Source organism: Anopheles aquasalis, chromosome X, assembly GCF_943734665.1.
Source record: "Anopheles aquasalis chromosome X, idAnoAquaMG_Q_19, whole genome shotgun sequence".
Taxonomy (NCBI): domain Eukaryota; kingdom Metazoa; phylum Arthropoda; class Insecta; order Diptera; family Culicidae; genus Anopheles; species Anopheles aquasalis.
The window spans coordinates 3,985,443-4,002,942 of NC_064876.1; the positions used below are offsets into that span (position 1 = coordinate 3,985,443).

Sequence of the window (17,500 nt, forward strand, 5' to 3'; positions counted from 1 at the left end):
AACGATATCGCGTCAAAAAGAAGGCAGTTGAAGTTAGAGCTCGTTGCTTGAAATATTAGCTCATTCGAACGCCTAGATATGGCTGGTTTACATTGATTTGGTTTTTGCTCACTGTTTTGCGCATAATCATTCTCATAATAAATTCATTTTAGAATCGTCCCAGTCAGACAATCGTTCACATGACCATGGAAATAATTCAATGTGACGCACGGTACAGTCCCTCTTATTTAATGCAATACATTCAAATTTCATCCTGTAACTCTGTTCGGCCTACATCCTTTCCAACGCACTACTTGTGCCGGTATGTGCTCCGAAACCGCTAGGTGGTACTACTTGTTCACGGCTTGCGTGTATTGCTAGGATCTGAAAATATCCAACTACATGTTGGATATATTTTACTTTTGCATATATCACAGATACATGTATCACAATAGCGCTATGAATCGTGGAAGTCTCATAAAAGCGCCTTACTCTTCAACTCACTAACGGGCATCATTCGGCAAAATGGGCCACATATTTGAATATAAAACATTCAAAACCTACCGCCGAATCAATCGGCATAATGGGCCACTTGAATTGCCATAAAACATGCAAACCCTATCCCGTATCCCTTGGGTCTGTGTTGTTTCGAAAGTACTACCGGTGCCAGTACGTGGACCGGAACTACTAGTTGCTACGACTCGCATGCAGTGCTAGAATATGATCTTATTCATTGCGTTTCACATTTGCACTCTGCATCGTTAGTATCTCTTAAGAGCGCTATATGCATCAAGAGGTTTACATGCAACCATTCAGCATTACGGTCCGCCGTATATGATCCACGCTCAAAATTGATGGTTATATGCATATACTAATGTAGAAGAAAACGTATCATTCATACCATTCAGTAGTACGCAAATATAAATATAACATCGAACGGATGGTCGCAAACTATCCATTAATCTTCGATTAACAAGGCCGGCCTTATTCATCACAGTACATTAGCCGGTTTCACAGCACATCCTGGTGCCATTTTATATATCTGGAGACGTACCTTAAAATCTGAAGGGTCTGAAAGTGAGCATGTCATTAGTCATTCAAACGGCTCTGCAATGTCTGGTGGCAACGTACCGATTTTTGGCGCTCTTTTTCATCGATTGTCGGTGGCTATCAAAGCGACTACCTAGCCCGGTGTTCAGTGTCGCTTGCTGATGGAGATTATTGCTGCTGCAGGTACTGCTCGGAACCTGCTGATTGGTTCGTGGTTGCTCGTCGACGGTCGGTTGGTTCTTCTGGCGGCGGTTACGGCGCGACAGACAGATATGCTTCAGCTTCCGCCACACGTTGTGCCAACGGTGTTCTCGGTTGCAGCCGGAAGTCGTAGATGTAACGATTGGCGTTGAAATCATTTGCGGCTGCGACGGTATCACAATCTGTAAATTACGGAGGGGGATCAAGGGTTGAAGCAGTCTTAAATAATAGCTGTGTCTGCGAATTCAACTTTACCGGCTCGTAGATGTGCTGCTGACCGTTCATCGGAATCTCCTCTTGCGATTCCCTCATCGCCTCTTGATAACTGTTGTGCAGCCCGGTGTGCCTGCCTTTGGGCAGCTTCTGCTCCCGGTGCTTGGGCTGATGCTGGACCCACTTTGCCGGCACATCACCAAACGTATCCGGAGCGATTGTCTTCGTCGTCAGCTCCTGCTGTTGTTCCTCAGCAGCTAACAGCGTCCCTGACAGTCCGATCTTTGAATCGTCATTACCAGCAAGCACCGTTGTGTCAAGATTGCTAAAGTAGGTAAGGGTACTGGTGAAGCTGCTGTTGCAAGTATTCATGTCTAGCACCACCGCGCTCTGTTGCCCCAGTTGAGCTTGCTGTCGCTCCAGATAGCACTCCAGTATCTCGCTGGCAGTCATATCTCGGCCTCTGGTTTGTGGAAATAGATCGGTACATAGGATTAGATCGATTTTAGCATACACCTGAAGGCAACTCAACGGGCTGAAGGCGTGAACGTGTCTGTTTTATTCGGCGAGGGCCTCGGACTAGTAGTCGAGAGACCATTAGAGCTAATACGGCATACGGAACTGCATCCCCACAGTATCCTAGCACTTGCCAGGGGCCTTACGTACCTTTTAGGCCGCGTAAGAAAGTGAAATGCCTTTGTGATTATCTTATGGGCACACTCATCGTCGCAATGTTCACGATCTTCCCGGTTTTTCTCCGCTACTCCCATTATGTGCTGGCTCGTTGGTGTAGTCATCGACGACGTCGCTTTGGGATGGAATGCTGGTGAAGGGCTGGCAGTTACGATGGAACGATTTTGGAATGGTGGAACCTCCTGCTGCTGGTTCTTGCGTCGCGGTGGTTTCGGGGGAATCGGCTTACGGCGCTGGCTGCTTCCGCTGCGAGTCGATGTCTCGTCAATTTTTTGCTTGAGCGCCCTGGCTAAACCTTGCTCTTTACCCAGGGACGTCCAAACCGACGATAACATCAGGATGCTTGGATGGCTGCAATGAGATGGTTTCGCTATCAGTCCTCCGGGCATGAGCAGTCTTCCCCTCGCCCACAAACACCCTTGTATCAAAGTTTCCGAGAGTCCTTTTTCCTCTTTTTAACCAATTGCCATGCCAGGAACCCATACCAGACAATTCACGTAATTGTGTATTCGTTTCGAGCTGGCGTACGCCATTTTGATTCTTTGTTGGTGATGATTATGCAGCCATTTCAACAGGACTGAAGTCATAGTATTAAGAATAAATCTGCTGCTGCCCAAGACTGTAGTAAAGCCATTGTAAAGGGTCCTGCAATCTAGCGCGAGCGATCCACTGATCTGGTTGATCGGGTTTATCGGCCGTAAGGGGACCGAAGAAGTAATGTTACAGAGTTCAATGATCGCACGCTGCATTCACCGGTCAATTCCCTTGCTCAATACAAAATGGCGTACCTGGCTCGCTCGATCTCGGTTAGCGGCGTCATATCGTACGAATTGTAATGCGGTTTGTAAGGTCCAACCTGTACTATTCCAAGCAACTGCCTACGCAGAGCGTCATGTCGCAAGGATAGCTTGTTCTTACTTTTTATAGGTATACGTTTTACGTTGAACCATCATACCCAGTGGCACCGTGGTTTATTGTTGCGTATAACCTCAACGTGTCGTTTACTTACTTGAACTGCTCTTGATCCAGCTTTTCGCTCGGTTCTGGTACAATCGATTAGCAAACGAGTACTGTATTACTGATAGAACAGCCTACTTCACTTTTTTTTTCTATTTTCAACATAAAATGCACGATAGACTCAACAAGTGAAAATCACGCAAACGATCCGACACCACGGCTAAAGATCGACTTCTCGGAAATGCCTCGATAGGGAAACGGCGCCTCGATCGCTTGTCCCATCCTTAAATACTTCTAGCACTCCCGAACGCAAACACATTCACTACAGGTGCTTTAACATCAAAAGTAATTTACTCACACTTAGCGTTTACTTTTACCCCTTTCGTATCACACCAAAATATCCGCAAATGTTCACACATAACAGCCGCAGCTGTCCATTCGTTTATTTGGTAACACTGTGTACACACCGCACAGAATCTGGAGATATTGTACGTAGGCCCAAAGTGTCTATAGGAAACAGGTGAAGTCATCCCGAACAAAATCGTTCGCGACGATTAGAAAAATGAATGAAAAAAGCTGACAGTTCGTGCCTTTGTTTTGGTATTACGGTACGCTGTATTCGCTTTGCGAAGCAAAAAATCAAAGTTCTAGCTCAAGGAACTGCTCGTTTGATCATTTAAACAGGCAAAAGTACATAGTATGCCTGATAACACCATTGATCTTTACCGGAATTAAACGCACGCTGGTTTGGTGATGAACGTAAACAGCTGACAGTTATTTGACGTTTGGTGCTTTATGTCAAATTGCTATTACTTCACCTGTTTCCAGTAGACACTTTGCGTAGGCCCAGAAAATTTCTGTGCGGACGCATCTGTCATTTTCGTCTTGCGGTTCTAATCGGTTACAGACCGGTTCTGTCAAACTGGTCTGTGATGTATGTGATTTGACAGATGACGCTCAGATTCTGGGCAGTGTGTACGCTAGACACAGAAAAAACCGGCAGATTCTGCGCTCAGATTCTGTGCGGTGTATACACAGCGTAAAACGGTAATACTGTAGAACTGCCCCAGTGCGATTTACTGTGATACTCTTTTCGGTAAAAGACTGAAATAGGCCCCCTCCTCACATGGTGCGTTACTGACTGATCGAAAATATCGCTTTTTAACTGATTTAATGAAACCTTTTCACTCCTTCCTCCTACTTTAATACATTATTTTACGTTTCCGCGTATTTTAATGTAGAGTTGGGTACCAAAATTGTAGAAATTAGCGATTTTTTCGGTCACTCAGTAGCTCACCGTGAGTGGGGGTCCTATTTTAGTCTTTTACCTTTTAGTCTTTGGTAAAAGACTAAAATAGGCCCCCCACTCACGGTGAGCTACTGAGTGACCGAAAAAATCGCTAATTTCTACATTTTTGGTAGCCAAATCTCCATTAAAATATGCGGAAACGTAAATTAATGTATTAGGGAAGGGGGGAGTGGTGAAAAAAATACATTTAATCAGTTAAAAAGTGGTTTTTGCGGTCACTCAGTAGCTCACCGTGAGTGGGAGGGCCTATTTTAGTCTTTTACCGGTAAAAGACTAAAATAGGCCCCTCCCCACTCACGGTGAGTTACTGAGTGACCGAAAAACCGCTTTTTAACTGATTAAATGTATTTTTTCACCCCTCCCCCCTTCCCTAATACATTAATTTACGTTTCCGTATATTAAAATGGGGATTTGGCTATCAAAATTGTAGAAATTGGCGATTTTTTCGGTCACTCAGTAGCTCACCGTGAGCGGGGGGGCCTATTTTAGTCTTTTACCGGTAAAAGACTAAAATAGGCCCTCCCACTCACGGTGAGCTACTGAGTGACCGCAAAAACCGCTTTTTAACTGGTTAAATGTAACTTTTTCACTCCTCCTCCCTTCCTTAATACGGTAAAAGACTAAAATAGGACCCCCCACTCACGGTGAGCTACTGAGTGACCGAAAAAATCGCTAATTTCTACAATTTTGATAGCCAAATCTCCATTTTAATATGCGGAAACGTAAATTAATGTATTAGGGAAGGGGGGAGGGGTGAAAAAATACATTTAATCAGTTAAAAAGCGGTTTTTCGGTCACTCAGTAACTCACCGTGAGTGGGGGGGGGGGGGGGCTATTTTAGTCTTTTACCCTTTTACCGTTCTGCGAGTTTACACTAGAGCTTACACTTCGTCTGTCCCTGGCTTTATCGATCTATCGTTTTACCCTGTTCACTGCTAACTGGGTGCCGCGAGTGATGTGAACATGGCCGTAGAAGTCCATTTTCTGTTTGTCAATTGGGAAACTGTCAATTTAGGCAAAGGTATCCAGTAAAGAAGCGCCACCGGTTCTGAACTTCTCATCATTGAAAACTGTTGTAAGCTAATTTTTATTCCAAGTTTCACGCAAAAGGCCTTCACCAGCGTAAGTAGCAATATTATGAAACGTTTCCTCGGGATCTCAATATTAGTTTAGCGTTGTCCTAAGTACGAAAATTCTATTGGTACATACGTGAGAAGCATACCCTTTCTATGGTTTCTATATATTTCAAACCCATCATCATTTCCCTTTTCTCGGTTGGTAAGTTCTTGCACTCGTAATTATGTCTGTCGGACAAATGTAAGGGGTATAATGTTTTAATTAAGTAAGCATTCTGTGTCACGTATGGTGTTCGCTAGTGACCAGCGTGTTGTTCACGAAAATTCAAGAAAATAGTGCGCGCTTGCTGCGTTTGGACCGTTTCTCTTCATTCTCGAATGCTAACCGAGCAATGCGTTGTTGACCGTTTCTCTTTATTCTATAATTCTAACCGAGCAATGTATTGTTCCCACAAGAAAATAGCACGCTGATCCTTCTTCTATACTCTCTAATTCGCAACGAAAAATGCGTTGCAATTTGGAAGCACATGTGTCCACCCACTTATGCTTAATTTGTGTAGTCTTACAAACTGTATACCTATAAAATATAGACTTCGTCCAGTTTTAATTAAGCATTTTTTTCTAATTATTTTTGCAGTGTAAACAAGTACTTCAATTACTGTACGATGAACAATGGTCCGCCGAGGAGTTGGGTTCCAACGTATGCTATGTCGGCAAATTCCGATTTATTTGTAAAGGTAGCCACATTCCACCAGAATAAAATCGACCAATACGTTACGTGTGTAATGCAAGCGAGCGACCAGTACGCATCAACTGGAAGTATTACCTACGCAGCGTTTAACCTGGTTGGACGTCCAACTCATTTTCCAAATATGGGCGATTTCGCCGACACCTATCTGACGGTGAGTTGCTTTGTGTGTTAGTTTTAGCTGGAGTTTAGTTTTTCCTTTTGTGTTTTGTTTCGCAGAGCCGGTACGGAAACTGGTGGCTACAACTGCCCTCAGCTGGCGAAGAGTTCGGGCTTCAGAACGTTCCCGATAATCTGAAGCCGTCTGATTCATATATACTGTGCTGTTTCGACGACAACGTGTACCCTTTGGAGCTAGAAGCATGTGAAACATTAAGCGCTGGAGCAATACAGAAAGTGTGGATGCGTACCACTATGAACACAGAGACGCGCCACACCCGTTGGGCTTTACTATGGGACCGAGCAGTAGACCCATTGGAAAACATCGATTCTACAAATGCAGCAATACGCAATCCATTTACTATCAAACTTCGGCAACTTCATGAACCGGGACAAACCCTAATGATAGAGCTCAACCATCGTGATTTGGACTATCACGCTGGGCTAGACAGCATAATGTTGAAGGGTGGCACCGATCCCCCTGTTTACATTCCGTGTCCACTAAATCTATCTAGACAGCAAGAAGATCAACACCAGATAATATCTCAAAATAACTCATCGACTAGAATCGATCAACTACCAGAGGAGCTACTCTTTGGTATTTTCCAATATTTGGATCTCATGTCACTGGCTCGAGTAGCGCGTGTGTGCACTAGGTTTCAACAAACAGCGCAGGACTCGTGCTTATACTTCGAGATTAACTTGCGGCCGTACTGGATGATGACATCGCCGCAATTGTACAACTGGGTTTCGAAACGAGCCAAGCTTTGTCGCAAACTGAACGTGTCCTGGAATACGGACTCGGACAGGCAGCTGGCGATGGAGTTACTGTCGTAAGTAAACGAAAAGAGAAGCTATCGAACATGATGCCTAGATTACTTCCATATTTACAGGCTATTGAGGGCGTGCTGTAACACATTAACTCATTTACGAATGAGTTACAACGCAGCAGTGACTGAAGATCTTTTGCAGGTAGTTTTTCAAAACTGCCCCAAACTCCAGGAGCTCAGCATAGACGGTCGTTGTTCGGAAGATCGTTATCCCTTTGTGATTGGACCAGGAGTGCTCACAAATCTTGTGCGTTTAAATTTGGCCGACAGCGGCTGGCTTGATACATCTATGTTGCTTCAAATTGTCTCCCAAAGCCCGAATTTGAAGCATTTGAATATCAATTTTTGTAACAGCTTGGCATTGCCGGAGCTGTTCGAGCTGCTCGGAAACAATAACCACCAGTTAATCAGCTTGAATGCAGTAAAAGCTGGAACTTTAACAAGCGAAGCGCTTTGCTGTTTAGCAGGCTGCACACAGTTGCAGGAGCTAGACGTAGGATGGACGTTTCAGGAACTGAATTGGCAAACTGAACATTTGCGAACCCTACTAATCGCCTGTCCAATGATTAAAAAATTGTTCATGTCTGCCGCGAGGGATCTGCAAGATAATGATCTTTTCTCAATAGCGGGAGCATGTTCGATGTTGGAACAGCTATCGTTGGTGGGATGTAATAATATCAGCGCAAGAGGAATTCAGCAGGTCCTCGAGCACTGTAAGAATCTGAAGCTGTTGGATATTAGCCACTGCGAAGGCATTGAACATGAAAGTGTGTTGGCATGGCAGAATACTTATGGAACAGAGATCAAACGTATCCAACCAACTCATAATATTGACGGGTGAACCACCATTATAATTCTTTGATATACACAATATTTTTCTTCTGTTTTATACGCAAATGTCCCACAAAGGGGGTGATATATATTTGGCCGTTAAACGAGAAGACCGAATTTAAACCAAATGAATTAAAAGTAGAATATCGTTATATTCATAGGATATGTTTATCCAAGTAACCGCCATATTGCCACCCTTATTGGGTGCATATAAACCCCCTTATTATATTAATCAGAAGTTGTACTCCATCGCTTCGATATAGCCTTACAGCAAAAGTTTGTGATGGACCAGGAGTGCTCACAAATCTTGTGCGTTTAAATTTGACCGACAACGGCTGGCTTGATACATCTATGTTGCTTCAAATTGTCTCCCAAAGCCCGAATTTGAAGCATTTAAATATCAATTTTTGTAACAGCTTGGCATTGCCGGAGCTGTTCGAGCTGCTCGGAAACAATAACCACCAGTTAATCAGCTTGAATGCAGTAAAAGCTGGAACTTTAACAAGCGAAGCGCTTTGCTGTTTAGCAGGCTGCACACAGTTGCAGGAGCTAGACGTAGGATGGACGTTTCAGGAACTGAATTGGCAAACTGAACATTTGCGAACCCTACTAATCGCCTGTCCAATGATTAAAAAATTCTTGATGTCTGCCGCGAGGGATCTGCAAGATAATCCGATCTTTTCTCAATAGCGGGAGCATGTTCGATGTTGGAACAGCTATCGTTGGTGGGATGTAATAATATCAGCGCAAGAGGAATTCAGCAGGTCTTCGAGCACTGTAAGAATCTGAAGCTGTTGGATATTAGCCACTGCGAAGGCATTGAACATGAAAGTGTGTTGGCATGGCAGAATACTTATGGAACAGAGATCAAACGTATCCAACCAACTCATAATATTGACGGGTGAACCACCATTATAATTCTTTGATATACACAATATTTTTCTTCTGTTTTATACGCAAATGTCTCACAAAGGGGGTGATATATATTTGGCCGTGAAACGAGAAGACCGAATTTAAACCAAATGAATTAAAAGTAGAATATCGTTATATTCATAGGATATGTTTATCCTAGTAACCGCCATATTGCTACCCTTATTGGGAGCATATAAACCCTCTTATTATATTAATCAGAAGTTGTACTCCATCGCTTCGATATAGCCTTACAGCAAAAGTTTGTGATGATGATATGAATTGTTGAATGAAAATGAAAAATGAAGATATGAATTGTTTTTTACAATAAAAAATGTGATAAAAACCTTAAAGGCCAATCTATTCCATCCAAGATCAATGAAAATTAATAAAGGGAAATGCTATTAATGCTACACATGAATAGAGAGTTTGCTAGGAACGTTCATAGCTCTCTATAGCGCGCAGAATGTTTCCGGTGTTAACCTCGTCCAGCAGCACTTCGTTAGAATATAGTGTAGCTAAGGTCCGTCGCACTCGTTTAACAAACAACCCACCAGCAACCGGAGTTGAGCCGGAGGACGCCGCAAAAGTACTATATGTGTAGTGCTTCGCCTTAATTGTATTAATCACCTGCAGTACCAGCTTAATAAGAAAGACGGCGAACGTGAGGAATGAAATGGTAAGGAGGGCGCTCTCGGCTGAAGGAAAATCAACCCCATTATTGCCATCGTCGTCGTGGCCAGTCCAACCTAGCCGTATTTGTCGACGGTTTCTACGCTGTATCTTTGGCACGGATGGCACCCACAATCGACCTATCCGTCGTTCTGCAGAAGATGACAAGTGATCAGCAAACGAAGGATCGATTCTAAAGTCGTCTTACCGATTTACTTACGTATAGTGTCTAGCAGCTGATCGCGCAGTCCGGTCAGCAAATCGATTTTTTCATTGATGCTGTGCGCTGTACGTAGCACGAAGCTGGCCTGCATGTGACGCAAAAAGTTTAAAAAGGAACCAATCCCCTCCGACAAGCTGTGAATCGGTGGTGTCTCTGGCTGATGCACTCTTGCGGGTTGGTTTTCAGCAGCTAATGTTAACGAGTCTGTTTCTTCCAGTTCTTCCGGCGCCTCTAACTGATGTTCATGGTGCTCTGGTGGTGTTATAATGCTAACATCGTCGCTGACGTAATATCGCTCGTAGTTCATCATGGTTTTAGGATCGGATGGTGATTGTGGCATCGCATTGATGTACTCCTCGCCATACCGATTTCCAAAAGGAAGTAACGCAGTTTGCACCCTCGAATAATCATGTTCCTTCTCGTCCACTTCATCTTGTTCGTAATCTATCGTTTCTATCTTGCTGGACACATTTGCCACTACCGGTAAAGTACTGTGCTTGGTGGTATAATCCAGTCGCGACCACTGGTCACGACTATGATCGAATAATTCAGCAGCTTCTTGGTGGCCCGCCATATTCCTTAGCTGGCTCAAATGGCCCTGGATCTTGAGCCCTTGGCCCGCAGGCGGTTTAATATGAGGAATTTCGACCCAATCACCACGAATAGACCTGAGTGCCTGCAACGCTACCAACAAAATAAGTACGCACCGCACGCCACCAAATTCAATGCCTCCATAACAGAGAACCACAATTGATCTCATGGACGATTCTCAAGAGCTTCTACGATAAACTTTACTTCCAGCGGGAGTTCAGTTGCGACTGAATTCAACCCTCCGAATGGCTAGCAATAGAGAAAAGAGCATTGCTAGGGGAAGTGAAAAGGCTCGGGTTCTTGATAGCTGGTCTTGCAGCGCAGAATCTTTCCCGAGCCAACGAACCATACGACAATGATACGGTCTGCAGAGAACAGGGCCCGTAACGGTTAACCTAGCAAGCTATGATGACGTTCTACTCCAATTAGCTTAGTACAGCGTAACTGAGTGACAAATAAAATGCAATTTTACATCTTCCAGCCGGAGAAAGGCGACAGACAGCTATCCGCCCATTTCTACTATGGGCTCATTTTCTTTCTTTCCCTACTTTCGCAAATGAATAAGAGTCGCAGAACGGATTTAGCGAATAATATAAGTAATGAATATATTTGTGATCATTATGCAACATTTGTCACATGGGAAATATATACTTATGATGTTGTTTTCTTATTCCAAATTATTCAATGTCCATGTGTTTGAGGAGGAAATTATAGCGTAGGATCATATTCTAGCAGCCGTATATAGCAGATCCTAAACGTATTGAGATTGTCGCGCGAGCGTTGCCAAAACTTATACATTTTACAAACGCGGGGTTCGTGACCGCTGTCTTTGAATTTGTTTGAAATTTTGCATCGCGTACGGGACAATCGCTGTACGTTCAGGCACTGCTTGTAAACGCAAAGTGTCAAGTTAGTTCTTTTTTCATCTGTCTACACTTCGCTCTCTCCTCGTAACTTGTCTCAATTTCTCTAAGCCTGATTTATTCAAAACACTAGTCATCTCTTCGATATTTATGGTCCATGCAGGTTTCATATAATGGTGGATAAAATATGAGAGGAGAGGAGCCTATGTGTAGTTTGTTTGCTGCGTGTATAACATCCCTGTAAAAGTTTGCTCCGACCCATATAGCTCATTGTGGAAGCACTTTCTAGGATTCTAACTTAACGAATCTAGCTGCAATTCTATACCGGTCCGCTGTTTTGCATTTACTAGCACACCTCCTTCCTAAAAAAAAAATCTCACCAAGGGAGTGTGATGCATTGCATTCAACAATCGTGCAATTTCGAATGGATGTTTAATGATGTCAATATACGATTTTACGATCATCTGCCAGTTTTCTACTTCGTTCCACAATGTGCAGCGCGTATACAGGTTTCTAAAATATTCTCCTAGCCAACCACCCCTTAATTGGTGCTCGAAACAACATTGAACACGAAAGCAGCCAGAAGTAAATCATTTCTCATAAAAGTTATATAATAAATTGCAGATAAAGATCAAAAATGATAAAATACGATTGAAAATAAAAAGGCACAAAATGTGTTTTTGCATTCCACAAGCAGCTTTGATTGAAAGAATGAATCAGGGGTAGCTTTCTTTGATTGAATCGCCAAATCCGACATGGTTTGCATAATGCCGAGAGATCTTATACGAAACACTACCTTATTAGCACGAAGTAGGCTTTTAAATTTAGAAATCGAAGCTGTTGAAAAGAAGCAGTAATTGATTGCGTAAACAATCCTTTCCTTGCTAACGTCAAATCATGCAGGCGCAGCAGCATCAACTTCTGCACTACTGACACTGTTTTGAGTTTAGAGGTTCACTGTTTCCTCCATGTATCAAGATATTTTATTTACTTCTTTTATATTAAAAAAATCATAAGAGAAAATCAGAAGGATTTCTCTTGTTATTCTGATTTATTTCGCCATCTACATAGTTTCTTATGTATAATAATAATTGATTGCTGATTATAAAATGTATTTCTAACCCAAAAGCGGACACTATTTCCGCTGTGCAGCTATTTTGCCAAGAGAAATGTGCGAGTCGTCCATAATGATTAGAAGTCAATTAGAAAATCGAAAATCCTCCGTTCCAACATCCACGACACGGTGGGAGATAAATGTATTAGTATGCTGAGCAATTCGTTATAAAAAGAGGGTAAAATAATGTCTGAAACATACTCTGTGCTGCACGATGTCCGTTTACCCATCCAGGACGTTTGTTGAGGCTGTGCCGAACTCAACAGACATTTTGAGTAACAGATTTGTTGTCTACAATCCATATGGTTAGAGATCGGTATCGTACCAGGCGGCTACTTGATTGTTGTCCTGCGGAGGCGACGGCATGACGTCCAGATGATCAAACGTGAGCTCGCTGGCATCCATCTCGCCAACATCCATATCCATGCCATACGGCGATGTTGGCTGGCCAGACGACGACATACCGATTGGACCACTACCGACAACGGATTGCTGCTGGTTACCAGTCGGACCAGCCGAACCAATCGGTAGAACGTTGTTAACGGAATTGCCTCCATCAATTTCCAGACCCTGCATTGAATCTATCGGCAGCGTATCGTACCCTGGTCCACCGCCTGAAAATAGATTGATTTGATTAGAAGAATACATTGAACGTGTGTACCAATAATAATAACAAAACCGGAAATAATATATTTGATACCATATGTACCAAATAAATGATAAGCAATATCAATGTAAACAATATAGACAATCAAACAATATACTCAAAAATCATAAGAATGGTGAATCAAAGTACGAGAAAAAGAAATTATGTTAAAAAAAATCAATTTTCCAATAAAACAACAATCCATTACTCGATTATGGATTGATTTAAAAGCATCTAGCTCGATTAGAGACATTTTCAACTACAAACCAATTCTTTGGATGTTGGAAGGTCCCGGTGGTAGAAAGACACATTATTGCCTATCAGAAGATCAGATATTCACATCAAGCGTACTGATAATAGTTATCATCTTGATGGTATGAATTCGGCTTTATCTATGGGAATGTGGAAAGTCATCGTATTGTTTCACAATAAATTGACAATTTCCTATGGATAACAACCAAATTTTGTATATTCCAAACAGGAATAAAGGTTTATATTGCTGGCTTAAATATGCCTTAATAAAGAATAATCACGAGTGACAAATATTGAGTTGCTTTATGTAAACCAATCATCCTTCTTTTACCGTTTAAGAAATCAATCTACGTTTCACCACCACCGAAGTATGTTAAGATATTATGCATAGGTTACGGGTAAGGATTTCGTGTAAATATATTAAATTCTTTATAATGAACATCTAATACAAAAAAAACATTAATAAAATAAAGAAAACCAGGAAAAAAACAATTTAGTTTAGATTTGTCGACGATATTTTAAGCACTGGAACTGTAACGAACCTAAACGATGGCACAGCATGCTCTCAATTTTAACATCTGACTGAGCGGTTAACAGTGGGAAAATTGAAGCTTTTGTTGAGATGATCCACAAGTAAATCCCTCTTTGCCGATGTTAGTGAAATTTGTACAATTCGTCAGAAAAATTGGCACGATGTAAATGACGACAACGACGTTGATGCAGTCGATGACACGATGTTAGCAATTATGTAACCCAATGAAGAATAGTTGCTGAGAGAATGAGGATTGCTGCATTGCTCAGTTCGAAGAAGGATGTTTCAGTTCAAATGGATCCTTCTTTCCAAATGAATTGGTGGAAACCTTCGAAAGCCTTTACAAGCCCTTATATGCGCTTTTATAAAGGTCTAATGTTTTTCGTTTACCCACGCAGGTCGGACCTGTAAGCCGCTGTATACACTCAGTCAATTCTTAAGCCTGGAGCCTAACTGCCCGAAAGCGAAGCATTGGGCCCTATTGCAAGAAACGAAGCAAGTTGGAAAGTGTTAAATACGGCTCGCTATAAAATATTAACCATTAAACAAGTGATTAAGCTCGTCGACCACCCCAATGTCAATGAATGCGATTTGGACTATAGGGTTTATTTGATTTTATGACCGCTGTTATGTCTACTATCTTCAATTTTCAAAACCTAATTAATAAACCATCGGATAACTAGATTAAATGCTTCTCGAACCTATGAAAACATTCGTATTTTCTCATAGTTCGTTCATTTCATCAAAATCTACGCTGTTTTATGCAAGCTTACAATGTAACTCTTTTGATCGCCTGTAGCGATAGCGGCAATTACATCCTTACGCTTCTTAATCGTCCACTTAAATCAAACAAGAGACTGTGGTTAAAATTTGTGGTAAAGAATTAATCAAATAAAAACTTTCGACTCATTCGTCCTGACATGTCTTTAAAAAAATAATTGAAACTGCTACACATCGTTTATGATTGTGGCCACAATAGCATTATCTATTAAGTTAGCATGGTTCCAGATTATCATATTTTCTGACTGTTTTAGGTGAACATCTTTTCATTCTAAGTGCAAACATTATGTAGCAACGCTTTACTCTCTGCTGCAACGGAGATTGATTCTGGGGTTATGATTAGTTCTTGGTTGATTATATTGGAATCGCATATTGAGGACGCTAGTACATCGGATAAAATAGTCGACCAGGCACATGAAACAGTCGACCAACGATCAAAATGAAATTCCATAAAACCTAACACCAAGAGACTAATGCACTGGACCCCGTTGAAAGCATGATAGATGTTATGCTTAGCTTTTATATTATGGTTTTGCTGATTTCCTGATTTTACATTATATTCGTAGTACAATCGGACATCGACTTCTCACCATTTGAGAGAGGATTAGCTAATTGTGATAGTTATTATACTTGATATCCAGAATGTAGAACGACAAAGGGTTTTATTATTACATAGAGGGTCATCGGAAGGTTGTGGTTAGTTGCTGGATATTTTTAGTGATGATATATGTTAGGCTGGTTTAGCTGCAATTAAAAAGGAGTTTTCAGAGCGAAGAAAAATGGAAATAGAAAAGCAAGGGACAGAGAAAAGGAGAGACAGAGAGATAAAGAGAGAAAGAGAAAAAGAGAAAAAGAGAGAGAATGAAGAAGTGACACATTATTACAGATGCTGTTGATGATAACACAAGGACAGGGCAAGGTATCACCATTGCTATTGCAAGCAAACACACACTGTTAGTTTGTTTAAAACAGCAATTATAAATGTAAACATGCTTGATTACACATACGCTTATTATTTTAAAGAACACTATTATTTAACGTATAGAACCAAGTGACCACAGTACAGTTTGGAAAAGATGGAATGAAAGTCGCTAAAGCTTGCGTTAAGGATAACAACACAAACCCTTTTCCATGTGCATGTTGCATTCTTAAAAGCATTACCTAGGCGAATGATATTCACAAGAAGGTAAAAACAGAGATGGACGAATATAATAAGGTATCATATTGCTCATTAACAATACCTGATTCACAGTGTAGAACACAATCAATCAAAGGATCTACTAGATATTGAAAAAAAAACAACTATTACTAAGAGATGTACATACCTTGCTGGAAAGCACGACCTCCGTGCGAGCTGTGCACGCTTGCCGGGCCCTGTCCATACAGACCCTCGTACGCTTGCTCCGGTGACAGAATGTCCTTTAGCGTGTGAGGGATGATGGTGTGTGCATGTTTTATATTTATTGATGGGACGGGATATACACGAATAAAGAAGTGTTAGAAGCGCAAACAAATCGCATCGAAGACGATAGCAGCGCCTCCCATCGCAGCGTTCGATCCAGAACAGGTTCATCAGAAATGGTTTACCATATTTACGATTTAAGATCATAGCAATCGTTTTCAATGTTATGCGTTGATCCAAGAGCGATAAAATATCGCATCCCGATAATTTAATAAAATACAAAGGATAGCCATCAAACGCCACGTGGAATGTGTAGTGTGTATTAAGAAGAAACCGGTTTAAGAAGACGCCAATAAAGCAGGAGAAAAATAAAAGAAAAAGATTAAAATATGTAATTGAAAATGTAGTGCAGTAATGAAACAGTGAAATAGTATATTGTAGTGTTAAAACGAACCACACAAAAATGCAACAATTTATACAAATTGTTAAAAAAATAAAGCATTCACTGGCAAAGCAGTGATCGCAGAAACGTGCAAGTCAAGCAGAATTTTATTTTAAAACTTTAAAAAATGCACGTGATCTGACTGCTCATTTAAGGTATCCATTCAATTAAATGAGGGCAAATTTTTCATGATGATCAGTCTATTAATTTTACATTGTATTGCATTTTTAATTAATCAACCTGGAACTGAAATGCGTCTACGCTAAGAAATTATTGTTCACTACAGCAGATAGATGCCATATTCACATTCTGGATAGATTGCGCGGGCTCTTGAGACCACTAGACAACCAATTTAAGGGAAATTTCCTTTTCAGTTGGATGGATGCGATGTGAGATTACCTTCTTTCTTAGCTGCTTTTGCTAAGGAGACAAAGAAACATTTCTTTATCTAATTCTTAAGTATGTGAGACTAATGTACAAGTGATAGGACATTACATTGAAAATGCTGAAACTCCTTAATAAACCTACAAAACATTGATAGAACACGAGCAAAAAGCCCGTGCTTTTATATATGAAACAAAAACTAAACAACCACTAATAAACTTGCAAAAGTGGAGTTGTGCTCCCATAACACATTTTCGCTAAACGGCTAAAATATTACAAATATTTCACACGCAACCACATCGTTTTGGCTACAACCCTAAACAAGGGCTAATGCCGGTGTACAATGGGAATGTTTTTGAGATTCTGGAAGACAGTGGGATGTACGCACCTGCAAATCCGGCCCAATGCCGAGTTCGCCGTTATTCCACATGCTATCATCGCGGAACACGGGTAGAGTGGTGAGCTCGCTGGAGAAACGCTTCTTGTAGTCCATCGACTTGTCCTCGCTCATCTTGAAAAGGACGGCAGCGGCGTACGTGGCAACTCCTTCGTTTGCCGAATTGAGTAGCTCCGTTAGTGGGGCGGTAGCTCCCTCAGCTTCAATCATTTCAGCAACTTCCTTGTCGACGGCTAACTCGCAAAGG

General features: G+C 41.6%; 4 protein-coding genes across 16 annotated transcripts in view; 1 reads left to right on the forward strand and 3 right to left on the reverse strand.

The window, feature by feature from the left end:
* Window positions 1-3,339, reverse strand: part of LOC126581325 (uncharacterized) — a 46,388-nt gene extending 43,049 nt beyond the window's left edge. For 7 of the 8 annotated variants that reach the window (XM_050244951.1, XM_050244935.1, XM_050244925.1 and 4 more), the window contains exons 1-5: window positions 3,146-3,339; window positions 2,110-2,487; window positions 1,486-1,906; window positions 1,111-1,412; window positions 1,034-1,050 (exon numbers count right to left, since the gene is read on the reverse strand). In XM_050244951.1, coding sequence (XP_050100908.1) covers window positions 1,035-1,050; window positions 1,111-1,412; window positions 1,486-1,906; window positions 2,110-2,471 — 1,101 coding nt within the window. In that variant the 5' untranslated portion in view covers window positions 2,472-2,487; window positions 3,146-3,339 and the 3' untranslated portion in view covers window position 1,034. Of the gene's footprint in view, window positions 1,051-1,110; window positions 1,413-1,485; window positions 1,907-2,109; window positions 2,488-3,145 lie in introns of all 8 variants that reach the window. The other variant, XM_050244901.1, reaches the window with a different exon arrangement.
* Window positions 3,340-5,422: 2,083 nt separating this feature from the next.
* On the forward strand, window positions 5,423-9,304 carry LOC126578619 (F-box/LRR-repeat protein 4). 2 transcript variants are annotated; one of them, XM_050241431.1, is made up of 4 exons: window positions 5,423-5,524; window positions 6,116-6,380; window positions 6,446-7,218; window positions 7,279-9,304. In XM_050241431.1, the coding sequence occupies exons 2-4, from the start codon at window positions 6,144-6,146 to the stop codon at window positions 8,054-8,056; spliced, it is 1,788 nt and encodes a 595-aa protein (XP_050097388.1). In that variant the 5' UTR covers window positions 5,423-5,524; window positions 6,116-6,143; the 3' UTR covers window positions 8,057-9,304. The 2 variants fall into 2 exon arrangements, with proteins under 2 accessions (XP_050097388.1, XP_050097476.1); XM_050241519.1 differs by having other exon boundaries at window positions 5,430-5,477.
* Window positions 9,305-9,387: 83 nt separating this feature from the next.
* On the reverse strand, window positions 9,388-10,610 carry LOC126581268 (uncharacterized). The gene is made up of 2 exons (XM_050244808.1): window positions 9,848-10,610; window positions 9,388-9,779 (listed from the first exon to the last, which is right to left on the reverse strand). The coding sequence occupies exons 1-2, from the start codon at window positions 10,608-10,610 to the stop codon at window positions 9,388-9,390; spliced, it is 1,155 nt and encodes a 384-aa protein (XP_050100765.1).
* Window positions 10,611-11,020: 410 nt separating this feature from the next.
* The window catches only part of LOC126571561 (armadillo segment polarity protein), a 16,455-nt gene continuing 9,975 nt past the window's right edge, over window positions 11,021-17,500 (reverse strand). For 3 of the 5 annotated variants that reach the window (XM_050230195.1, XM_050230176.1, XM_050230184.1), the window contains exons 5-7: window positions 17,245-17,500; window positions 15,954-16,047; window positions 11,021-13,032 (exon numbers count right to left, since the gene is read on the reverse strand). The exon at window positions 17,245-17,500 is cut by the window's right edge and continues 17 nt beyond it. In XM_050230195.1, coding sequence (XP_050086152.1) covers window positions 12,725-13,032; window positions 15,954-16,047; window positions 17,245-17,500 — 658 coding nt within the window. In that variant the 3' untranslated portion in view covers window positions 11,021-12,724. Of the gene's footprint in view, window positions 13,033-13,858; window positions 15,373-15,953; window positions 16,048-17,244 lie in introns of all 5 variants that reach the window. The other 2 variants (XR_007607911.1, XR_007607912.1) reach the window with 2 other exon arrangements.